The sequence below is a fragment of the Parasteatoda tepidariorum genome, chromosome 10 (assembly GCF_982258835.1).
Source record: "Parasteatoda tepidariorum strain Cologne lab strain chromosome 10, Ptep-v5.0, whole genome shotgun sequence".
Lineage (NCBI taxonomy): Eukaryota > Metazoa > Arthropoda > Arachnida > Araneae > Theridiidae > Parasteatoda > Parasteatoda tepidariorum.
Genome location: NC_141764.1, coordinates 103,281,376 through 103,304,263, shown reverse-complemented (window position 1 = coordinate 103,304,263; position 22,888 = coordinate 103,281,376). Strand labels below are relative to the sequence as shown.

The following is a 22,888-nucleotide window of genomic DNA, read 5'->3' as shown; positions in this document are numbered from 1 at the left end:
GAAAGTCAAGTAAATAGCAACATTTTATACGATTTTTTATCCCTCACTCAATCTGGAACAATGGTTCTGGCGAGAGATACAAGGGAAAAGATATCAATTTTATTGAAGATCTGTCATGATCATATATTGCTATTCAATTTTCATCAGAGACGACTTCTCCTTGTGAAGCGCGATTACCAGAACAATCTTTCTTCCTGGGTAGCATTTTATTATTATTTTACATTTCATTTTAAAAAGTTTCCTCTTTTCATGTTTAAGTAAAATAGTAAATCAAAAAGATAGAACTCAATACAAGCAAATGGATTTAAGTTTATTCCGGTTATATTAAGAAATATAGTCTTTCTTGTTACTTTAAACAAAATTATTTTGAGTTTTGAGCCCAAATACATACATACATATCTATCTATATATATATATATATATACAGTGAAACCCAGCTATAGTGAACCATGGGCACATTCATGGGGTACATACAGTAAGTATTTCATGGGGCACATTAGGATCCATAATCCTCATAGAACTATCCTTGACGTCTGGAAGCTACTTGAACATAGTTGCAGACCAGGTTCACCCATTCATGTCAACTGTTTTTCCTGCGGGGGATGGTGTTTACCAACAAGATAATGCACCATGTCATAAGGGTTGAATTGTCATGGATTGGTTTGAAGAACATTCCAGTGACTTTCAAGTCATGTCTCTGCCCCCAAATTCACCTGACCTTAATCCAATAGAGCATTTGTGGTCCTACTTGGAAAACCAAATTCGTGCTGCCACGCTACACCCTCGCAATGTGAGGGAATTGCAGGAACAGCTGGAGAGCGCTTGGTACCAGATACCTTAGACTACCTATCAGCACCTTGTGGAATCAATGCCACGGCGGGTGCTAGCAGTTTTGAGGGCTAAAGGTGGTCCTACATGTTATTAGCAGGGAGGTCATAATGTAATGAAAAAATTTTTAATAAATAATTTCAGATACGGATTTGCCCGAAATGGATTTGCTCATGAAAAAACAGTATAAATTAATAAAGAAGTTTTTTAGTAAATAATTTTAGCCACGGATTTGCCCGACATGGATTTGCACATGGGAAAATTATATAAATTAACAAAGAGAATTTTAGTAAATGTATCCACAATAATATACGATTAACTCAATAATTTTATATAGTATTTTATTACTTTAGTATCATTTGAATTCGCTACTCGCTTTATAGATTATGTTTTATGTTTTATTCTGTTTTTTATTTATATTTTATTTTATGTTTTTACGTGTTATTTTTACTTATTGTGTTCTATTTTATTCGTCGTAATTTTTGTAAAAATGTTTAGAGTGATCCTCGCACTATTGTATTGATATATTTTATTTTGGCTATATTGATACAATATTAGAAAGCACTCTTCTTTGTGGATCTAATCGTGTGGGCTGATGAAAAGATTATATCTTTTATTTTCCGGATTTTCAAAAAAAAAATTTATCCTTTTTTTTTGGATTTTTTTTTATTATTTATTTTTATCCCCCAGTTGTTTGTTATTTTTTTTTAATATTATTTTTCTTTTCTCCCCTTTTTGCATATGTCTGTAATTTTCCTTTGTTTTATCTTCATTTTGAGCTTATTTTATGAGTTCTATTTACTTGCAGCTTATGCGTAATAAATGAAACTTATTGTTTTTCTTAATGTTCTTCGTGTTCTTTTTGTATTTATTTATTTTCCTGCATATATATATATATATATATATATATATATATATATATATATATATATATATATATATATATATATATATATATATATATATATATATATATATATATATATATATATATATATATATATATATATATATATATATATTGCATTAATATTTACAATAGCAATTTTCAAATCAAAATAAATAACTAAATTCGTTTATAATGAAATGTTTTTTTTTAAGTAAAACCATTTAGTTTATCCCAACACCGAAAACGGTGTTGATTACTTTACACCCAAGTGGTGAAGTGAAACGCCTTGCATAACTCTTGGTTTTACTGCAACGATGTGCTTTTACACTGTTTGGTGTAAATTAGCTGCCACCATTTTTGTTATTCAGCAATACCCATACTTTATTATTACAGTAAGATAAGATACACCGCTAAAGTTACTTATGTAATACGATATAAAGTAAGAATCATTTATTTAGAAAATATATTAATACATTAATTCTTAAAATTAAATTAGTTTGAAAAAGTCGCGTAGCAGAAAGGGAACATTAAAACGGAGTCTGACTATGTTTAACAGAACTGGAGCTGATAGAAATTATACGTTATAATATCATTTAAAACAGTTCTCAGAGATTTAAAAATTAAAATATAATTATCCTTATCATGCAAATAAATACATGCATATTTTATGCATTGTTTTTGTTGATAAGCGTATAGAACAATAACAAACTCTTGCTAGAGCGATTGAAAACAAACTACTAGCGATATTTTTCTTGGTATTTATTGAAATTGTGATATTCAAAATTCGTCAACGTTGGTGCGTTTGGAAGTGAAAAAAAATCTGTGAAAACGCGAGAGTTTGGTGCATGATTACAATTCAATTTTAAGTATTTAGATTAAATTATATCCTTTTTACTTCGAATATCAATTACGGTGTAAACCCCAAATAAAGTGTTCCTTCCCACAATTGTTTGGGTTATTCAACATCCTATACGGAGAGATGTTACACCACCGTTAGTTTAAATAAATACAGTTACCATCAATTCTGCTTGTGTCATTCTGGCGAAGATTTGTATAGGTGTGTTCTTGTAGTCATTCTTATGACTTATTTTGTTTCAATCAATAAGCATTGAGAAAAAAAACACTAAAATTACGACTTAAAAATTCTAAAACATTGAGGTAATATCTTGATGGTTATAGAAAAAACATTTTCTAAGACATATTCCAGCAAATTTAGTTCAAGAGTTCATAAAAAGTATAAAGGTGTAAATAATTAACATGAAATAAAAAAGATTACAATAAAATTAAATTCAAGAGTGAGTGGAACCCTCCTTAAATATTAATATTCGGTTTAGATAAGTCTGACATTTCAGAGATTTTAGTCGATTTCTGTTCTGCGAAGTTGTGTAGAGTGATAAAAAAACGATGCATCTGATAAACTTTTGATGTTAGGATCGGATTTTAACTTCGTTCACTCATACAAAATTCTAATTTCCTATGAATAGACCTCATGTTCATCAGTTAGATAAAACGATGTTTTGAGTTGCATAATCAAATACAAAAATGAATTTGAATACGAATAGACATATTTTGGTTCTTGATCCTGAAAATTTGGAAGGTAGAGGCCATTTCAAAAATTTTTCCAATGACTGAGTCAGAATGAGAAAGTGATTCATGTCACTCAACATTACTGGAACTATTTTATGCAAAAATGATGCTCAGTTTTGAATTTTGTTCTCTCAAAGATCTTCCGTGAAAAATATTTTTCTGAATACATTATTTTTTTATTATTTAATAACATAATGATCCAAATTCCTTGAATCATAAAGTACAAAACTATTGACATCACTTAAAGCTACGTATTTAATTTTAATCCATGAAATTCGGAACCTCAATGAAATTCTCTTTATTAATAAGCATTTGGAAAGAAAAACGGAATAACTCAGAACATAATTTATTCGGTCTATTTCGTTACTTTTCATTTTACGTTACGCTTTTAGAAAATTATGGAAAAAGAATTTTGGTTTTGAAGAAACTATAGAAATGAATTCATTTAAATCTCTTTCACAAGTAATTTTAGAATGAATACTAATATAAGCAATACTTACCTATGTAAGTGAGAAGGACGCTAGATATTGGAAATGAGAACTATCACGGTGTCATTTAAATGAAGTAGTAATGGATAGAAAATAATAATTGAAATGAAGAAACGTAGGATCTTCTCTTCCATAATAACAAAATATTTCATATTTACACTTCCTCAAGAGTATTAGAAGTAGAAAGTTAACGGCATTCGATATTTTCTTCTCTGAGTTCATTACATTAATATCTACTTTTTTTCCCTTACAAATACAGTCACGTGGAAAACTATTTATATGTTCAAAAAGTTTCAATAATAACAAACTCTATTAACCTTTCAAGTGAATATCGATCTAAACACGAACCGATCACTGCAAACTGTAAAAGATACTAAGAATGCACTGCTATCAATGAGACAAAAATGGCGATACATTTTTCGGTTTGTGTTTCAACCTTCCCCAAAGCTGAACATTTAATTTGCTATTTTATTAAACACGCTTAAGCTACACATTCATAAAAACCATAAATTTATATATTTTTACTTAAGTAAATTATCTTTACAAATCGATCTCTTTATCTTTTTTTTTATTATATATATATATATATATATATATATATATATATATATATATATATATATATATATATATATATATATATATATATATATATATATATATATATATATATATATATATATATATATATATATATATATATATATATATATATATATATATATATATAATCTAAATAATCTATTAGCATTTCTGATTTCAAATCTATTCTTTCTCCAAGTCTCAGATTTTTCTAAAATTATATTTTTAGTCTATATACAACTTTAAAGACGTTGTATAAAACAGGGAGTTGCATAAATGTTGTGTCATACGCAGCCAGATAAGCTTCCCGATAATGATATAAGTAATAATATACGTTATTTTTACCGGAAAGTAATGTCATTTCCGTGCTATTGATATTTGTTTTCAAGATTTTTTTTTTAATCAATTAAGTATTCACCCTCGTTAGTAACAACCTTTCAATGCCGGATCGAATATGAATCGAAATGGATTAAGAAAAATGAATTGGTTTTTAAGACTAACGAATATTTTATGCGCGGAAAGGACACTACTTCCTGGTCCACCTAATATAATAATCAGTAGAGCGCCGGTTATCCGAACCCTTATTATCCGAACGTCCAATTATCCGAACCATGCCCGAATTCGTTTTTTTTTTTTTTTAAAGTTTACAATATACTTTTTTACTTATCGACAATTTTTCTAAATTTAGAAAAAAAAGAATATCCACTGCATCTGAAGACCATATTTAATTTACAACCTTTTTTAGCAATTTTCTTATAGTAGCCAATACATACATGTATTGTTATACAGTTAGCCCTCTGTTATACATACCCCTTTAGCCCTCTTCAACTGAAAATTATCCTCCAAGAATGCGAGCTTCAATTTGACAGTCTACAATGGTTGAAATTAGGAAGGAGTTTATGAATAGATATATGCTGAAGTTCTACTATTGGGGGATGGGTACTTGTCACTTATGGTTATTGATTACACTGCTTGGAATCTGAAATCTTGGAATAAAAGTCTTAACAAAAAAATAAACGAAACTGAAGTTTTAGAACTAGTAGATCTTCCCGATGAAAAGATGCCAGGTTATACAGCAGAAGAAATAGAACACTGGTGTCGATACACTGAGAATGACCCAGGATTTCAAATTTTAAATGATGATGAAATTGTTGCTGAAATTTCAAATGAAAATCGGAACTCCACAAACGAAGAGGAAGAAGTAGGTGATCAAATTCAAGAAAGTGCACCTTCTCATTCAGAAGCATGCAATTCATTAGATATTACAATGAATACGTTAAAACGTCAAAATGATGTTGATCCAGTTCAGTTGATTTATTTAAAAAGAATAAGGGAATGGCTGCTCAAAAAAGAGCATCTTCTTTGAAACAAAAGTCTTTGCTGGATTTCTTTTGCAATGGAACATTAAGAAAAATGTGGTAAAATCAGTAATTTATAAAAAAAATTACTAAAAGCTGAAATATGAAGAATATAATTCCAAATTAAAAAAAAAGTTTAAAAAATAAATGAAAAAATATTTAAAAATTGAAAAAAAAAATTTAAACATGCCAGAGCTATTTTAAATAGTACTACCAGTCCTAAGCCTAGAAAAAGTGACAAGGGAAGTTAGTGTATAAATAAAAATCATTTAAACTAGATTTGAAACAACCTTCCAATTATCCGAACTTTTCATTATCCGAACCACGTTCGGTCCTGAGCATTTCGGATAATCGGCGCTCTACTGTATATATAATAATCCCGATCTAACTCTCCAAAAGTTCGTCACAACACTTATGCAGATCTTTGCTATAAATAAAACTTTTAAACTTGTACATTTCGACTAAAAATACCATTTTCAAAAACATATTTGTAGCTTTAGAAGCAATTCTAATTTCCTATTTGAAATCCTTACTCCCGAAACAGAAATGGTTAAGTATTTGTATAAATGCAACAAAAAATTTGTTCCCCAGTGTTATAATTGATTCTTACTGTACTATCGGTCCTTACTGTAGGAGAAAAGTTGTTACACCAATCATTTACATGCAATTTGTCTTATTTTTATCCAATTCTAAAATTTTTATTTTTCTTCCTGTTATAAGTTGTAAAAAATTAGATTTAAAAGCAGTTTCATAAATTTTTCGATGTTTATTTTTTTTTTAAAAAAAAAACATCTACTAGGTATAAAAAGTAAATACAATAATAGTTGTCGTAGAATTTATAGAAAATATTTATCTTTTACAACTTTATTGCAAAGATATACATTGTTGTATAATACTACCTTAAACATATGAATTCTTTTTCATCTTGGTTTGTACCTCGAAGTTATTCTTAAAATACAAGATTTGCACTTTAAAATTGTTAGTTAAATTTATTTAATTTAATAAATAAACTGGCATTAAACTTTTTCTATAATACGTACTTAATAAAACAAAAAGTGCATGTTTATAATTAATTCGTGTATCCTTAGTATTTTACATGTTCTCGAGTAATTAATTTAACCAATGATTTTTCCTAAAATGTTTTTGTTACAAAGCTTAAGATCACTTAAAGACTATATAATACATTAAATAATATATCAAGATCTCTTACATGAAAATTTAACTGTTGATAAAAAGTCAATCGAAATTAATTTCTTTGGGGAATGCATAATAAAGCACATGTATGCATGGGACATCGAACATACAAGTGTTCATATAAGTGAGCGAAAAAAAAGGACCACCCTGAAAAACCTTTGATTGAATGGTTGAATTTTCACGTACCAAAACTCGTTCTTAATGATCCCAGATCCAGATCTCAAATATGCTAATTAACTAGTACAGATGATATTTTAAGTTGAGAAATCATGCACAAAAACGTACTTTCTTTGAAAAAACAAACCTTTTATTTACGCATTCAGATTCCCGGTTCTCTAAATAGGGTGGGCAAATCACTACCTGGAAAAGAGGATCCTAATAGTTTGAGCAAAGAAAGTAATCAAAAGTTTGTTCCTCTTATTTTTAATATTACATTTTACATCTCGACAACTTTTAAAGCAAATCAAAAAAATGTTTCACGAAATTTGAAAATTCTTATGCCGACAGAAAATTTTATGTAAAAAAATATTTTTTAAATTATTTATATTTTTCATTAATTTAACAAATAATTGTGGAAAACCAATACAATTATTGTGCACAAACCAATTTTACAATTGCGAGTAAAAATTTTTCAATTCGCTTAGAAAGTTCTCGAGATATGGCGAAATACTAACGTTGGACCGCTCTCCTGACCGAACTATGGAGACCCTATTTCCCGGATTACGGCTGACCCCTGTATTTTGTGGGTCAGAAATCCAAGCCCGTCGAAATTGAAGTATTCGGAGTCAATAGGTTTTTGTGTCTTATTTCGTCTGCACTAATTAATTAGCAAACGTGAGATCCGGCTCTCGAATCATTAAATTGAGTCGCATCAAGCAGAAATCCCGATCATAAGATAAAAATTATTGTTTTTTACACTTAATTTTGTGTTCAATTAGCCGGATAGTGGTGACGATTGTTAAACGTACGTCATGAAAAGACAGAATTTCAAAATGGCTGATTACTAAATTTTATATACAGGAAATTCTTATTAAATTTGTTTGCATTCACTATAAGGAATACATTACTTTTATAGCTAATTCAAATGCTAATATCTATGTGTATACGTAACTGAGTCAATATGCTCTATTGATATTTATATGTGAAAGGGCAGTCTGAAGGGATGGAAAAATCTCATGAGTCTTGTTTACCTTAAGAATTGCATTTAATATTTAAGTAAATTGCCGATCATATTGTCTTAGAAATACACATCGATACATTTAATAACTTTTCCTTTGTCTCTTATGACACCAATCAGTTGTCTCCATAACGTGTTAACAAGCAAACACATCAAAATGAGTTTTTTTTCTTCCTTTTATCACAGGAAACTGATCCATACCAAAAAAGTAGTGGAACCTGTTACATTCCGATATCACCGCGTTCAGTTATCATCTGATTTTGTTAAGAATATTTACGATCCAGATGAGCTTTGTGTGATCTATTCATGTTTCGTTCCACTGCATTTTACAGTCTTACCGTTTCAGAATATAATTCATAAACTCAGGATATGTTTCGTGCATTTTATTTATTGACATGCATTCAGTGTGTGGATCCCCTGTGCATTATAAGCTCTTAGACTAATTCTATATGTTTTCGGTACATTATTTGATATAAAACTTTATTCATGAAGTCGAAAGAACGAAAAATGATGACTTCCAAACAAAGAAGAATTCAAAAATGTTGTTTCTTAGTCATTATTACAAAAATGTTTCGTATAGATAAAAAACAATCACCTTTAAGGATGATAGATCAAAAACCATTGATAATTACCGACAGTAACAGCAACAATATAAGTATCTCACCATTAATTACTTCCGCAAAGAATTTTCGATTTCAAGTTATTCAATCAAGCTATTGACGACTTAGAGGAAGAATCTATCTCAACAGGTAAGATAGAAAAACTCTCATAATGTTGGAGGGGGGAGGGTGTTCAGTTTTTAGAAACTAAACCGCTAGAGTTAAAGCGAGTTGTCTATCGAAATTTTTAAAATTGAAAGCACACTGAAAGCAATTTTAGAAACTTTTGCAATTCCAGGAAATACAATCGTATATACTAGCTTGCACATATTCTTGATTGCCCAAGTGAGCGATTATGAAATTGATTTAGATTTATTTACAAATCATTCAGAAAAAACAATAGTGATATTCGGGCATAATATGGGCAGTTTTTAAAAATGGAATATCTTTTACTGAGTTCTAATCTTAGTTGAAGTGGAATCGTTGGCATCTTAAATCCATAAGTTGGAGTTCTGCTGGTGATTCCAACTCTGGTTAATCAGTATAAGACTGTCTACATCAGGGCTCGAAAAAACTCAGAAATTTTACCCGTCCCCAAGGACGGCTTGTCCAACAATGTACCCGTCCTCCTTTGAAACTAACCCGTCGCTTCTAAATAAATAAAAATATAATTTTCTCTTATTTATTACAAACATTTATTACAAATTGAAAATGTATCACGAACATTAACGGGAAAATGGCCGTCCGCGCGGATGCTGAATTCGAGAAATTTGTTGTCCGTGGGGAATTTTTGACAGCCGAGGACGGGTGGTTTTTCGAGCACTGGTCTACATAACTCAATAAAATAGCACTAGTGTTCTGAATTTAATTGTTTATTAAATGTCCGGAGTAATGCGATGGGATACGTTTTTCATGAAATAACTATGAATGTTAGTCTTGGGAAAAGCTATTTAGATTGTCAAATTTGGAAGAAAATCACATTGAATCATGCACCCCAGTTGAAAAAGCATATTCAACAAGATATTTCCTTAATATGCAAAAAAAAAAAAAAAAAAAACAGATACCGAAATGGACAATTTTTGTACTGGGTCAATTTTATGAAATTGCCTCCTATTTCTAATTTGAGTGAAACAAAGTTTCGCAAATTGCGTTTGGATTAAATGCAGAAACTTCGACCAAAGTATCTGTTATAGTTGATTAATACAATAATCAACTTGGGCTTCTTGACACCGAGAAGACAGGCCACAGTACTGAAAATATGATGAAGGAAAATATGTTGTAAAATAGCATGAATTTTCAACCATTTCAGCAAATGTGTAACCAAAACATTAATAAATCTCAAAAATTTTAACCTGGCATCGTATTGTATTTAGTAAAAACAGTTTGTGCAGAATTCGAGATAAACGTCTGATGGTATCAAATTTATTTTAGGAAAATAAATAGATTGTGTTACTTTTATCGACTATTTGAGCATCCCCCACGAGTTCTTAAGAAGCAAATGAAGGCTTCGACTGAAAGTCAAGTAAATAGCAACATTTTATACGATTTTTTATCCCTCACTCAATCTGGAACAATGGTTCTGGCGAGAGATACAAAGGAAAAGATATCAATTTTATTGAAGATCTGTCATGATCATATATTGCTATTCAATTTTCATCAGAGACGACCTCTCCTTGTGAAGCGCGATTACCAGAACAATCTTTCTTCCTGGGTAGCATTTTATTATTATTTTACATTTCATTTTAAAAAGTTTCCTCTTTTCATGTTTAAGTAAAATAGTAAATCAAAAAGATAGAACTCAATACAAGCAAATAGATTTAAGTTTATTCCGGTTATATTAAGAAATATAGTCTTTCTTGTTACTTTAAACAAAATTATTTTGAGTTTTGAGCCCAAATATATACATACATATCTATCTATCTATATATATATATATATATATATATATATATATATATATATATACAGTGAAACCCAGCTATAGTGAACCATGGGCACATTCATGGGGTACATACAGTAAGTATTTCATGGGGCACATTAGGATCCATAATCCTCATAGAACTATCCCTGACGTCTGGAAGCTACTTGAACATAGTTGCAGACCAGGTTCACCCATTCATGTCAACTGTTTTTCCTGCGGGGGATGGTGTTTACCAACAAGATAATGCACCATGTCATAAGGGTTGAATTGTCATGGATTGGTTTGAAGAACATTCCAGTGACTTTCAAGTCATGTCTCTGCCCCCAAATTCACCTGACCTTAATCCAATAGAGCATTTGTGGTCCTACTTGGAAAACCAAATTCGTGCTGCCACGCTACACCCTCGCAATGTGAGGGAATTGCAGGAACAGCTGGAGAGCGCTTGGTACCAAGTACCTTAGACTACCTATCAGCACCTTGTGGAATCAATGCCACGGCGGGTGCTAGCAGTTTTGAGGGCTAAAGGTGGTCCTACATGTTATTAGCAGGGAGGTCATAATGTAATGAAAAAATTTTTAATAAATAATTTCAGATACGGATTTGCCCGAAATGGATTTGCTCATGAAAAAACAGTATAAATTAATAAAGAAGTTTTTTAGTAAATAATTTTAGCCACGGATTTGCCCGAAATGGATTTGCACATGGGAAAATTATATAAATTAACAAAGAGAATTTTAGTAAATATATCCACAATAATATACGATTAACTCAATAATTTTATATAGTATTTTATTACTTTAGTATCATTTGAATTCGCTACTCGCTTTATAGATTATGTTTTATGTTTTATTCTGTTTTTTCTTTATATTTTATTTTATGTTTTTACGTGTTATTTTTACTTATTGTGTTCTATTTTATTCGTCGTAATTTTTGTAAAGATGTTTAGAATGATCCTCGCACTATTGTATTGATATATTTTATTTTGGCTATAGTGATACAATATTAGAAAGCACTCTTCTTTGTGGATCTAATCGTGTGGGCTGATGAAAAGATTATATCTTTTATTTTCCGGATTTTCAAAAAAAAAATGTATCCTTTTTTTTTGGATTTTTTTTTATTATTTATTTTTATCCCCCAGTTGTTTGTTATTTTTTTTTTAATATTATTTTTCTTTTCTCCCCTTTTTGCATATGTCTGTAATTTTCCTTTGTTTTATCTTCATTTTGAGCTTATTTTATGAGTTCTATTTACTTGCAGCTTATGCGTAATAAATGAAACTTATTGTTTTTCTTAATGTTCTTCGTGTTCTTTTTGTATTTATTTATTTTCCTGCATATATATATATATATACACACACTTAAAAATTGAGCGCCTACTTCATTTCTTTTGGCACTCTGGAGACCTGATTCGACTCCCACCCATTGCTAATCTGCATGTAAACAGTAATAAGGGCATACTGACTTAATTTTTATGCAAATCAACCAAGTATAAACAGAGATATTATCACATTTGTGATCGACCTACTACTGTCGTTGATGAATCATAGCCGGAAAGTACACGTTCACCCAAGCCCAAGATACTTTTTAAGATATTACTAATAATTCCTAACAAAATTCTCCTCGCTCAAACTTTCTTACGGAATTGCAATAAGGTTCGGGTAACTTTTCCTCTAAAATATTAATATGGAATTATTTGTGTGATCAAAACCACTTTTATGTATGAGGTCATCGTTAATTACTGAATTATTTAAAAAAAATACAATTTGTGAAACGGTTTTACGTCATCAGTCTAATGATAACTCTTTCGAAGGAATCTTCTATGCTTTTCTGCTAATGGAAAAAGAATTCTTCTTGGAATTGAATTTTCAGAAGAAAAACGGTATTCATGGTGTCAAAACATAATTTCGCGAGAAAAGTTTACTTTTCCTCAAGGAATCATCCCTTAACTTATTATGTCGTCCATACGCTTGAATTATTTTAATTTAAATTTATTTTTAATTTATATTTTTGTTTTTAATTTATGTTTTTCTTCTTGATTTTTTTTATAAATTCTTTTTCACCAGTCTCGAATTTTAAGCACCATAAATAGTTGTATTAATATCCTTGGTATTGACACATTTACAAAAAGTACCATATGCTGATTTTGTAATGCTGACAGAAGGAAAAAAATAAAATCATTTATCAAAATTTCGTATTTATTTTCTGTAATATTTCTACATATAATTTATTATTTACACACTTTTCTAACATTTTTTCATGCTTTACGAATATTTTATGTTGTATCTTTATAAAACAAAAATTTAAAAAATTACAAAAAACAGAATTGAACCTTTCAGAGGAATGCCACGTTTGCAATTTTGATGGTAATTTAATTGATCCCTTTCAGATGGGAATTAAACTTATCAAAATAAAAATAATTGAATCATACATTATTATATGCAAAGGACATTCTATGCAAAGGACGTTATATGCGAGTGATAAAAACAAAGCTTAATATGGGCAGTCGTATGTTTTCGATTCCATTGAATCTACTGACAGACACATCAATAACAACAGTGGATGTTTACTCTCTGAGATGGAGTAATTAGATAATTTATTAAAACAAAGCAATCTCTTTGTTGCATCATCTCCCTCATTGCATGAATTTATCTAATCAAATTTTGCAACAGATATTAAATTTATATTCATAGAAAGATCCCAATTCTGATTTGGGGATATAAAATGCTCCAACTTCAAAAACAGAGATAACAGAAACAATTCTCGTGGTACAGAAAATGGAGAACCTCCATCTAATCGAAATTTGTGCATCTATCCTGTTGGCGATGTATGCAAAATTATTTTCACATATGATTTATTGCACTTTGCCCTCTACTTTTTTCTGCAAGAGAGAGTGATTGGAATGGAGCACGTAGAGTAGCGACGCACTGCCCCAAGCGTTTCAGAGTTACTCCATTTAAATACTATGACGACAGATTTACTACTCAACACGATTTAAACCTTCTTGATAATATTGGAAAGCCTTTTTAACAGATCAATGATGACTCTTCAAAGTGATGTGTTCTCAAATTACATAATGCTGGGGAAATTGATAATTCTGCTCTCAATCTTTCAATGATCTTTCAATGATCTTCCAGCTCCATGCAACAAAATTACCAGGATGGTATGACAATTGTAAGATATTTTAAGACGCCAGATCTTTTCATATGTTTCACATGCAATCCGAATTGGCCTGAAATTTTAAATGCATTACAAAGCTGCCAGAGTCCTGAACATAAACCCGACAGTGTTGTTAGAGTACTCAAAATCAAATTGACAGAACTTCTAGATGTTATTTAGAAGCGTTATATTTTTGCCATTATTATATCATGCATCTAAGTTATTAAATTTAAAAATTGAGGATTACCTCACGCACATATATTACTAACATTAACTTCTACTTCCGAAATTAGGACAAAAATGACATTGACAAATTCCGGATGGAACTCTTTACCCTAGACTTTCCCAACCTGTGGCACACTGAATCCAAATTCACCGTGCATGAAGAAGGAAACTGAAAACGTTCCAAAAGATTTTTAAGTGACTACCTAAAAAAATGTTATCCAGTCTCCTGAAGAAGTGTTACTAAACCTGTCAAAATATTGAAATTTGAAATGGATTGTCCATCGGTTGTCTATGAAATTTAATGTTCACATAAATGCTGAGGTTCATGCTTCAGTCAAATATCTTTATGCATATTGTATCCATATGCATACATATTATACAAATATGTCTGTAAAGGTCATGATATTGTTTAACTTCAAGTTAAGAATGATTCTTTAAATGAAATGATGACATCGCCACTGAATCTGTGGCGGCTGAAGGAATTCACAAGGTTCATTTACCAAATTGCTTACCATATAAAGCTGTAGCCTTTTTCTCGAGCCACTGACAGATTTTAACAGCATGATTTGAAAATTACAACAGCATAAAAATCGCCAGCACAATTATGAGAAACTAAATGTACAGCAACTCGTTGTAGTGTATACAGCGTTGAATGAAGTTTATGAAAATTAAGCTCAAGACCTGTTCTTGATAGGTCTACTAGCATTGATAAAGCATTTATATATTCAGCATTTAGCTGCTGTTATCTGTTTGCTGTTGTTTCAGCATTTTGCTAATAATCCATGGCAATGCAGTCATTCCTGTTGCGTCGACTGAAAACGCAGATACTCTTTTAAGTGGAGGAAGAACTGCACAATTTATATCTCAATAATTTTAAACACGTAATTTTAAGCCTACAACACAAGAATGCATTGTTTTATTATACGGAACGAAGATCCTGTGTGTATGAACCATGTGTATGCTTCTTTAGAGGGAGAAAGATTCTGACAGGACAGAATTAATTTTTCCAAGCTATTTGGGGAGAAAGTTGTGCTGATGGAGAGTGATTTTTTACAAGTTTTATCTGTGATTCCTGAAGGTTCCCACTACCAACCTACTAAAGGAACATCTCATGTTAGGCTGAATATCCTATTATTCATCATACTCAAAACAATATGTGCTCTATCAAATGTACACGCTTTTTTTTTTCAGACTAGTTATTGGATGTTAAAGAAATTGAAAAGTGGGTGAAGTGCTTCCAGAAATTTGTTATCCTAAAGTTGTACCCTGACATTAAGTATAGTTACACCATGCCAACTTGAAGGTAGAGCAATATTAACTGTCACAAATGATTTTTCAATGATGTTCAATGATCGTGCATTAAACTTTTCGCCAGGAAACGCAAAAATATACGAAATAGGAGATACTATAAGTGATTCACAAAATCAACCTAGTTATCCTGAGGAGATTTTGGTGAGCATCACACATCAAAAAAGGTTCTATTATTATGTTACTTAGAAATTTAATGCTGTGTAATGAAAAGGAAATATAATCGAGTGGTCGATTAATAGAAGAAGCTGACACATTTTTTATTCCCAGAATACGTCTAGAATGCACTTTTCTCTTAAGCGGAAACAATTTTCAGTACGTCTGGTCTTATCATTGACTGTAAAAAATCGCAAAGCCAGTGGTTAGAAAAAAATTCTTTTTAATTCTGACTAAACCAATTTTCAGCCATGCACAACTTTATGTGGGTCTCTCAAGAGTACGACATTTCACAGCCTTACAGTGCTCAAACTACTGAGATTTATAATTGTGTTTTAAAAAAGTCCTTAATCTTTAATATTAATTTTTTTAAAAAAAGACCTAATTAATGTTAGTGTCAGCAAGTTTTTCCGTTGCACGTCATTTATTGCAATATTATCATACTTAGGTCATTCGGCTGCTTTATAGTGATAGCTCAAAGTTCTGAAAATTATGATTGTGTTTTTAACAAAGTAATAAACCTTTAATAATTATTGTCGCTTTTTAAAAGCATAATTATTGTTTTGTCTTAATTAAAGTTTTTCTATTAAGTTTCATACATTTAAATTTTTAAGAAAAATTATTTCAATAGTCAATTACTTATTAAAAATTTTAATTTTAAAAAAAAGAATTGGTTTTGAAGATTTTAATAATTGATTCACATTCTTAAGATTTTAAGCTAGAATACATTTCAAAAGGGATCAACTTAATAATAAGTGAAGCGAACATGGCTTACGAAGCATTGCAATCTTCATGGTTAGCTAGCAGGAGGTGGAGCCCGCTAGCTCTTTAAATTCCCTTTTCCCCCACTTGAAAAGATTATCATGATACAATAATAAGCTAACTTTAGATGCCTTTATAGTTCTGTTTCTATGTCTCTACGATTTTTCTCTTTTTTGTGCGCATTATGTTTCAAATAATATTTTATTAGGCATAATTCAAAGTTAACATACTTGGAATTCTATATTAAAAGCAAATATATGAATTTATTTAATTATTTATTAAGTTTCGTTTCATTAGACAACGAACTGACGAAAAAGCTGCGTAAATTTTCCTAATCGAGTGATTGGTTTAGAATTATCTTACATCAAGAGTGGTTTCGAATGGCCATTTTATCTCGTAGCGAACAGGCCAGGATAGCCTAGCTGGTAGAACGTTGGGAACATGTCCAAGAGGTCGTGAATTCGATCTTCGCCGACCGAAGACTCTCCGTGTAGCAAAACGGTGGCGGATGCACGTTAAATCTGTCTGGGCGCAAAGTCCACCATGTTACCACAACAAATCATGCCTCTAGAGGTATTTAATTGGAGATTGATCGTTCTCTGTTCAGGTCAGTGGATTAATGAATGGATGTATAAATAGGTCCGGCCTATAAACGGAGTGTAACGAGTGTGTGGCTGAAGTGGTATTCTTGGCAAAAGATGGCTCCACTGAAACACAAGAAAGGCACCCTTTGCCTAAAATTTGTTCGGTTTCACCAAGCAGGCTTGCTGATATTGGCAAGTAGCATTAGAAACAACAACAACAACCTCGTACTGAACCATCTTACGATTTCGTCTTATATGTGTCGCTTGAAAAGCAAAGCGACAATTTCCCAGACTGGACATTGCCATTGCAACAGCAGTCGACATAATTGATGGCTTTTATCAATAATTGTCCTTAATTAAGCGTTTTCAATGTGTAAATAATTAACAGAGTGCAAACGACTTCAAGTTCCCGGAAACCGTAACGAGCCTCAGAAAACTTCCGGCTTATCCCACTGCCGAGATTTTCTTCAAGGCGAATTAGTTCGACATTGTAGAAGATTTTTACTATTAAGATTTTATCCGATATCCTAAGTTTCTTGAAAGATTTATAAATTTAAACGAAATGCGACAATCAACACCAAATAAATTACTGAATTTTCACTCAAAATCATGCAAAATGTTGAGGAGGTTAGAAAATAATTGTCTGTTAAGAAAGCACTCCAGAATATATTAATTTAAACTTATCCGCCTTTTGACGATGGCGTAAACTCTAGGATTTGTTTAGATGATTAACCATCCATACTATTAAAATCTTTTTATGAAGCAGCATTCTCACTGCATACGGTTCGTGTGTGCGATCTCGCGTAAGAGTTATTTAAGCTAGCACGAGTGGAGCCGGGATAGCCTGACTGACAGAGCATTGGGCTTTGTCTGAGAGGTCATGAGTTCAATCCTAGCTGCCCAAAAACTATCAGTGATCAAAATGGTGACTGGTGCACGCTAACTCTGTCGGCGTGACAAAGACCTCCAAGTTCCCATTACAAATCAATATTTCTGGTGCATGGGAGATTGATCATTTTCTGGTTCAGGCCCTAATAACGATCTGCGGATTAATGTATGGTGTGTGAATGTGTCCTCCCTGTAAAATGAGATGTGACGTATGCATGCTGTCTTCGGATCATCCTCAGGGATGTTTCCTAGACCGTCACCTATAGCCCATTGTACCTATAGCCTCTAGTGCGACGTCCATGAAATCACCGTACTGTAAAAGCAAGTACCAACCAGGGATTTCTTTCACGCGTTATTTCTAAAGGCAATCGATTGCTGCGTGAATGAATTTGAACTTACCTGTAAAATGAGAACAACATAATAAAGACAGAAATGCATTTCATTGTTTCTTTTTATAATTCTTAACATAAAAGTTTGCAAATAAAATCATCAATATTGAGAAAAATATTACAGAAGTTCCGGCACCCTTGTCTAAATGTTCACATCCTGAAATAAGGCCCCACGCGATGTATCCTAAAACAATCCAAAATTGAATCTGAAAATGAAAAAATAAAAATCGTCACTCTCAACTATAAATATTAAAACGCAAGAAATTTCTGATTATTTTTCTTCCTTGAAAGGTGGTTGAGTGCAGCGTGAATGGTCCCTTGGGAAAATGCGCTTCCAGTTTTGAAACATGTTTTTCTTTTTTTAATTAATTTTGCAGATATAAACTGTGTCCTTTCAAACATGTCTGGATTGAAGAAAGACGAGTGAAAAACAACAAAGCACTTGAAAATGGCATGTGCATCTCAACTGAGTCGGATATGAAAAAAAGTGGTTTGATTTTTAAATGTATAACAGATGTTAACAGAAGAGGCAAATTAGAATTTTAAGAAATTGTCAAAAATGGACTGGTTAAAACGTTCTTCCTATCGTCTTCGAATGAAAGGGAGAATATTTTTACAACTCAATGTATTTTACCCATCAGGTTCTCACTCGATGACTATCGGAAATGCTTAAATCACTGAGAATGGAAACGATTTGAAAATCATTGCTGTATCTATTTTTCTTTAAGTAGATCGACTTTTAAAAGGTTAGACTGGAAAAAACCTCTTGAGAAGGCCAAGGCCCCCCATGGGCTGTCAAGCTATTGATGAGGATGATGACCAGCTATTTACTTTTTTTGTTAAAGGGATGGACCACAGTTTAAACCAATAAAGAAAAATGACACTTTTCTATATAGAAATCTGTATGTATATTCAGTATAAAAAATAAATTATGGATCAGAATTTAATTTATTTAAGTTATTCAAATCATCCAGCAAGCATTAAAAAAAAGCCTTTTTATTTCAAATGTTTTGGCCTATTTAAACGATTTTAAAATTTTTTTATTGATATTAAGTACGAGGCACTAACGGAAGATATTAATCAATTTTTTAAAAAAATTGCATGCCGCTTTTATTTTTATTTTACAATAGAAACCTTTTCCGCACTAAGGGATTTCAAAAGTTTTATTACAAAAAATCCCTTTTCAATGTGCAGATGGATGATTAACTGAATGTAAACAATTGAGGAGGGAACAAATTTAAAAAACTTTCGGTGCAACTTATGTTATGCTTACGAGACGATGTGCAAGTAGGCTTAATATTCCAGAAAAAAATAATTCCCAATGCCCGACAGGGGAATAACCTTCTAAGGACTGTTGTGATTTTTGTTCAAATTTAATTGTAATTTTAACATTCCATAAGAGTTAATTTAAAAATTTTAACTGATCGTGAACCTAAAACAAATTTTAAAAAATTACTACTAAAACATAATGAAAGTGTTTGACACGTTTTGAATCTTTGGCTATGATTGGGGAAAATATCGCTGGTTGTAATTTTTTTTGGAAGCATCATTGCAAGGAATCGAGTTGTTGTTTCGTTGAAAGTTAAATTGAAAGAAAGTATAATATTGTGGACACTACAAGTATAATAATATTGAATCCAAGGGGGGGGGAGGGAAATATATAAGTCTAAGGACGAATTTTATTCGGCTAATCCTCCATACTGAACCGTGGTGACTCAGGGGATAGAGAGTTCGCCCTCCAATGGGATGAACCGGGTTCGAATCCCAGTGATAGCTTTTTGATACAAAATTCGCATCCAGCTCGCACTGACCGCGCTAACTTGAAATATCCTCAGTAGATCATGGGTTAGAGTCCAGGCTAACCGTGGGAGGATCTCGTGATTTTCCTCTCCATGTAACGCAAATGTCAAATTTCTCCAAATACTTGATCCAGTAGTTCCCTTGTCTCTTAGATTGGGTTCAAAATGACAAGGCAACGGAGTTGAATATTAGTAGTCGTAAACCCAAAGCTGGTTCAACGACGGGTTATAAAACCGTCCGAAAGCTTATGGTTTTATTTGTAAGGTGCCACCTATTAGCAGAGACCATCACCTTAACCCCATGATCTGCATCACATCTATTTGAGGTTTCCTTTGGATCCCTTGAGTCGAACCGAACCTCTGAAAACCCTCAGTTAAATTTTAAACCACCTAGTTTAAAAAATGTTAACTATTAATTGAAGTAACAATTTATTGCTGGTAACTTATGAATTAATAATATAAATTAATCGAAAAAATAGCATGGTTTTTTGACTAACCGACTTCAAATTTCAAAAGCAGGTAAATTTAAGCTTTTGTTAAAGTAACATGCATACACGTAAATTATTTTTTTGCGAATGAATTTTGAAATAATGAGCTTTTTCAAACTTTATGTGTAGGAAAACAAAGTGAATGTTCAGTATTGCGAGATTTTAGTTAAATTATGTTACTCTGCATAAAAAAACAGCCCTTTCTTTCTGACTCTTAAGTAAAATAATTTCTTGAGTCGGGATATTTTTTATATGAAATATAAACCTGGTTTACTAATACTCTTTGGATAATCAATAAATTTCAATTCAAAATTAGCTATTCGAGGTCAAGGTATTAAAATACCTTAGGGTGTCAAACTTAAATGGCAAAAAAAAATCTCCTGGTGAAAAAGGATAGTTATCTTTGCATAAATTGGATAAAATTATTATAAAATAAGCTGACTTAAAAAATTTAGGCTTTTTTTTACCCAAACTTTGGTGAAATACTCAAAAATTAAATGTGTGATTCATTAAAAAGAAATCATTTATTGAAAAGGATATTTCTCATGGATCACCGATTCAAAAATATTTTTTCAAAGCAAGAATCAAATAAATATTTTGAAAACTCTTCTAACATTTCGTAGATATAACAGAGTGTATATGACTCTCATATTCAGTTGTACGCAAATTCCGGCATCTCCCACGATTAGGGCCCATTAGAAAACCTTTTAACAAAGAATGAATACTCGAGCATTTCAGTTCAGGTTAAACCTGCCTTGCAATTATTTTGTTTTGTGATTTCTTTGCATATACTTACTACTTGCACAAAAGTAAGATATATCTTTCTTGGATAGGTATATCTCTGTATTTTAGGACCACACGCTGATAAAGCATAGTAGGTATACGTACAGACATGTACAAAGGAATTCAACGAAATACCCACTCCGATGTATCCACCTAGGAGAAAAAATGCACTTATTCAGTATTAAAAAAGAACAAAATGTAAATGTAGTACAATATGTTATGTGTACATAAGTATTATATAAGATGCGAAGAAACGCCTTCATCTAAACTTAGATCATTTCAGTAATTCAGCTTTCTGGAATGGTAGAGGGAATCTTCAACATTTATAGTGGAAGAATCAAAAGAATAGTTGATAACAGCAGTTACATTTATTTTTTGATTGCATGAATCAAAAACTTTATTTACTTGAAAGAACAATGGTTCTTATATTTAATTTCCTGGTAACAAAATGTTTATGGAATTATAAAGTGAAAGAATCATTCATTTTTTAGATTGTTTCGAAAATTAATACATTATTTAAAATTTTATATTTCAAGAACTACTTTCTCGATATATTTAACATTCTGGATTTTCTCACATTAGTTAAGCAAGTTTTTAATTCTTAGTATACCCGTCGTTGAACAACCGATCAATTTTTAAAGTTGACGACTACTTATGCTCAACTCTGTAGCCTTGTCATTTTGAACTCAATCCAGAAGACAAGGGAACTCCTGGATCAAGTATTGGGAGAAATTTGATTTCGCGGTCGATTTTTTGATGGAACTAACTTGCATTTACGTTACATGGAGAGAAAAACCTCCCACGGTTAACCTGACGGCAAAGGGACTCATGATTAATCTAATACCAAGATTATTTCACGTCAACACTGAGGTCTGTATAAGCTGGGTGAGGAATTCATATCGACCATATTTACAAGCTGTTCAACACCAGTTGTAAAATAAAATGTAATTTGCCCTACATGTGTACCCTGAGAAGAGAATTCTTGAATCATCAAACTATCAAGCTTTAGGCCAATTGTCAAGACAAGAAAGAGAGCGAAATAATTCGCGAAAAGATGGAAATCGTGAAGAAGAAAGTTTCGGCATAGGTTCAAATTCTAAACCAAGAAAATCAAATCAAAATCGGAAATAAGTCTACTAGAAAGTTCTATCAGCGAACGTATACGACTCTTTTTACAGTAATATATATATATATATATATATATATATATATATATATATATATATATATATATATATATATATATATATATATATATATATATATATATATATATATATATATATATATATATATATATATATATATATATATATATATATATATATATATATATATATATATATATATATATATATATATATATATATATATATATATATATATATATATATATATTCGCCTATAACAGTAATATATAACGTGCATAGCTGCTGCCGTCCCATCTTTTTACTCTCTCTCTCCCCTTGAGCAATACAATGACATAAGAGCACTGCAACCGGCACTGTTGTTTTTGACAAACTGTTTGGATTATAGCTTCCTTGATGTGCGGTTGGACCTGAATACTCCACGCATTTTGATGGAGAACTGAAAGCCATCCAGGTGACTCTTCAGCAACTATCATTGATACAGAACTCTTACAAGAAAGCAGTTATCCTTTCAGACTCAACTTCAGCAATGCAGGCCATCTCCTCTTATCAAGAGTGTAAGAGCATGTTAGTCAAGCAG

General features: G+C 31.3%; 2 protein-coding genes across 3 annotated transcripts in view; both read right to left on the bottom strand.

The window, feature by feature from the left end:
* LOC107442153 (very long chain fatty acid elongase 4) overlaps positions 1-4,009 on the bottom strand; it is a 41,696-nt gene extending 37,687 nt beyond the window's left edge. Inside the window, exon 1 of the mRNA XM_043045592.3 lies at positions 3,805-4,009. The gene's annotated coding sequence lies outside the window, so the exon portion shown is untranslated. The remainder of the gene's footprint in view (positions 1-3,804) is intronic.
* A 14,129-nt stretch (positions 4,010-18,138) lies between these two features.
* Positions 18,139-22,888, bottom strand: part of LOC107442154 (very long chain fatty acid elongase 4) — a 45,216-nt gene continuing 40,466 nt past the window's right edge. For both annotated transcript variants that reach the window (XM_016055639.4, XM_043045594.3), the window contains 2 exons: positions 21,174-21,313; positions 18,139-18,296 (listed from right to left, as the gene is read on the bottom strand). In XM_016055639.4, the coding sequence (XP_015911125.1) occupies positions 18,141-18,296; positions 21,174-21,313 (296 nt within the window). In that variant the 3' untranslated portion in view covers positions 18,139-18,140. The remainder of the gene's footprint in view (positions 18,297-21,173; positions 21,314-22,888) is intronic.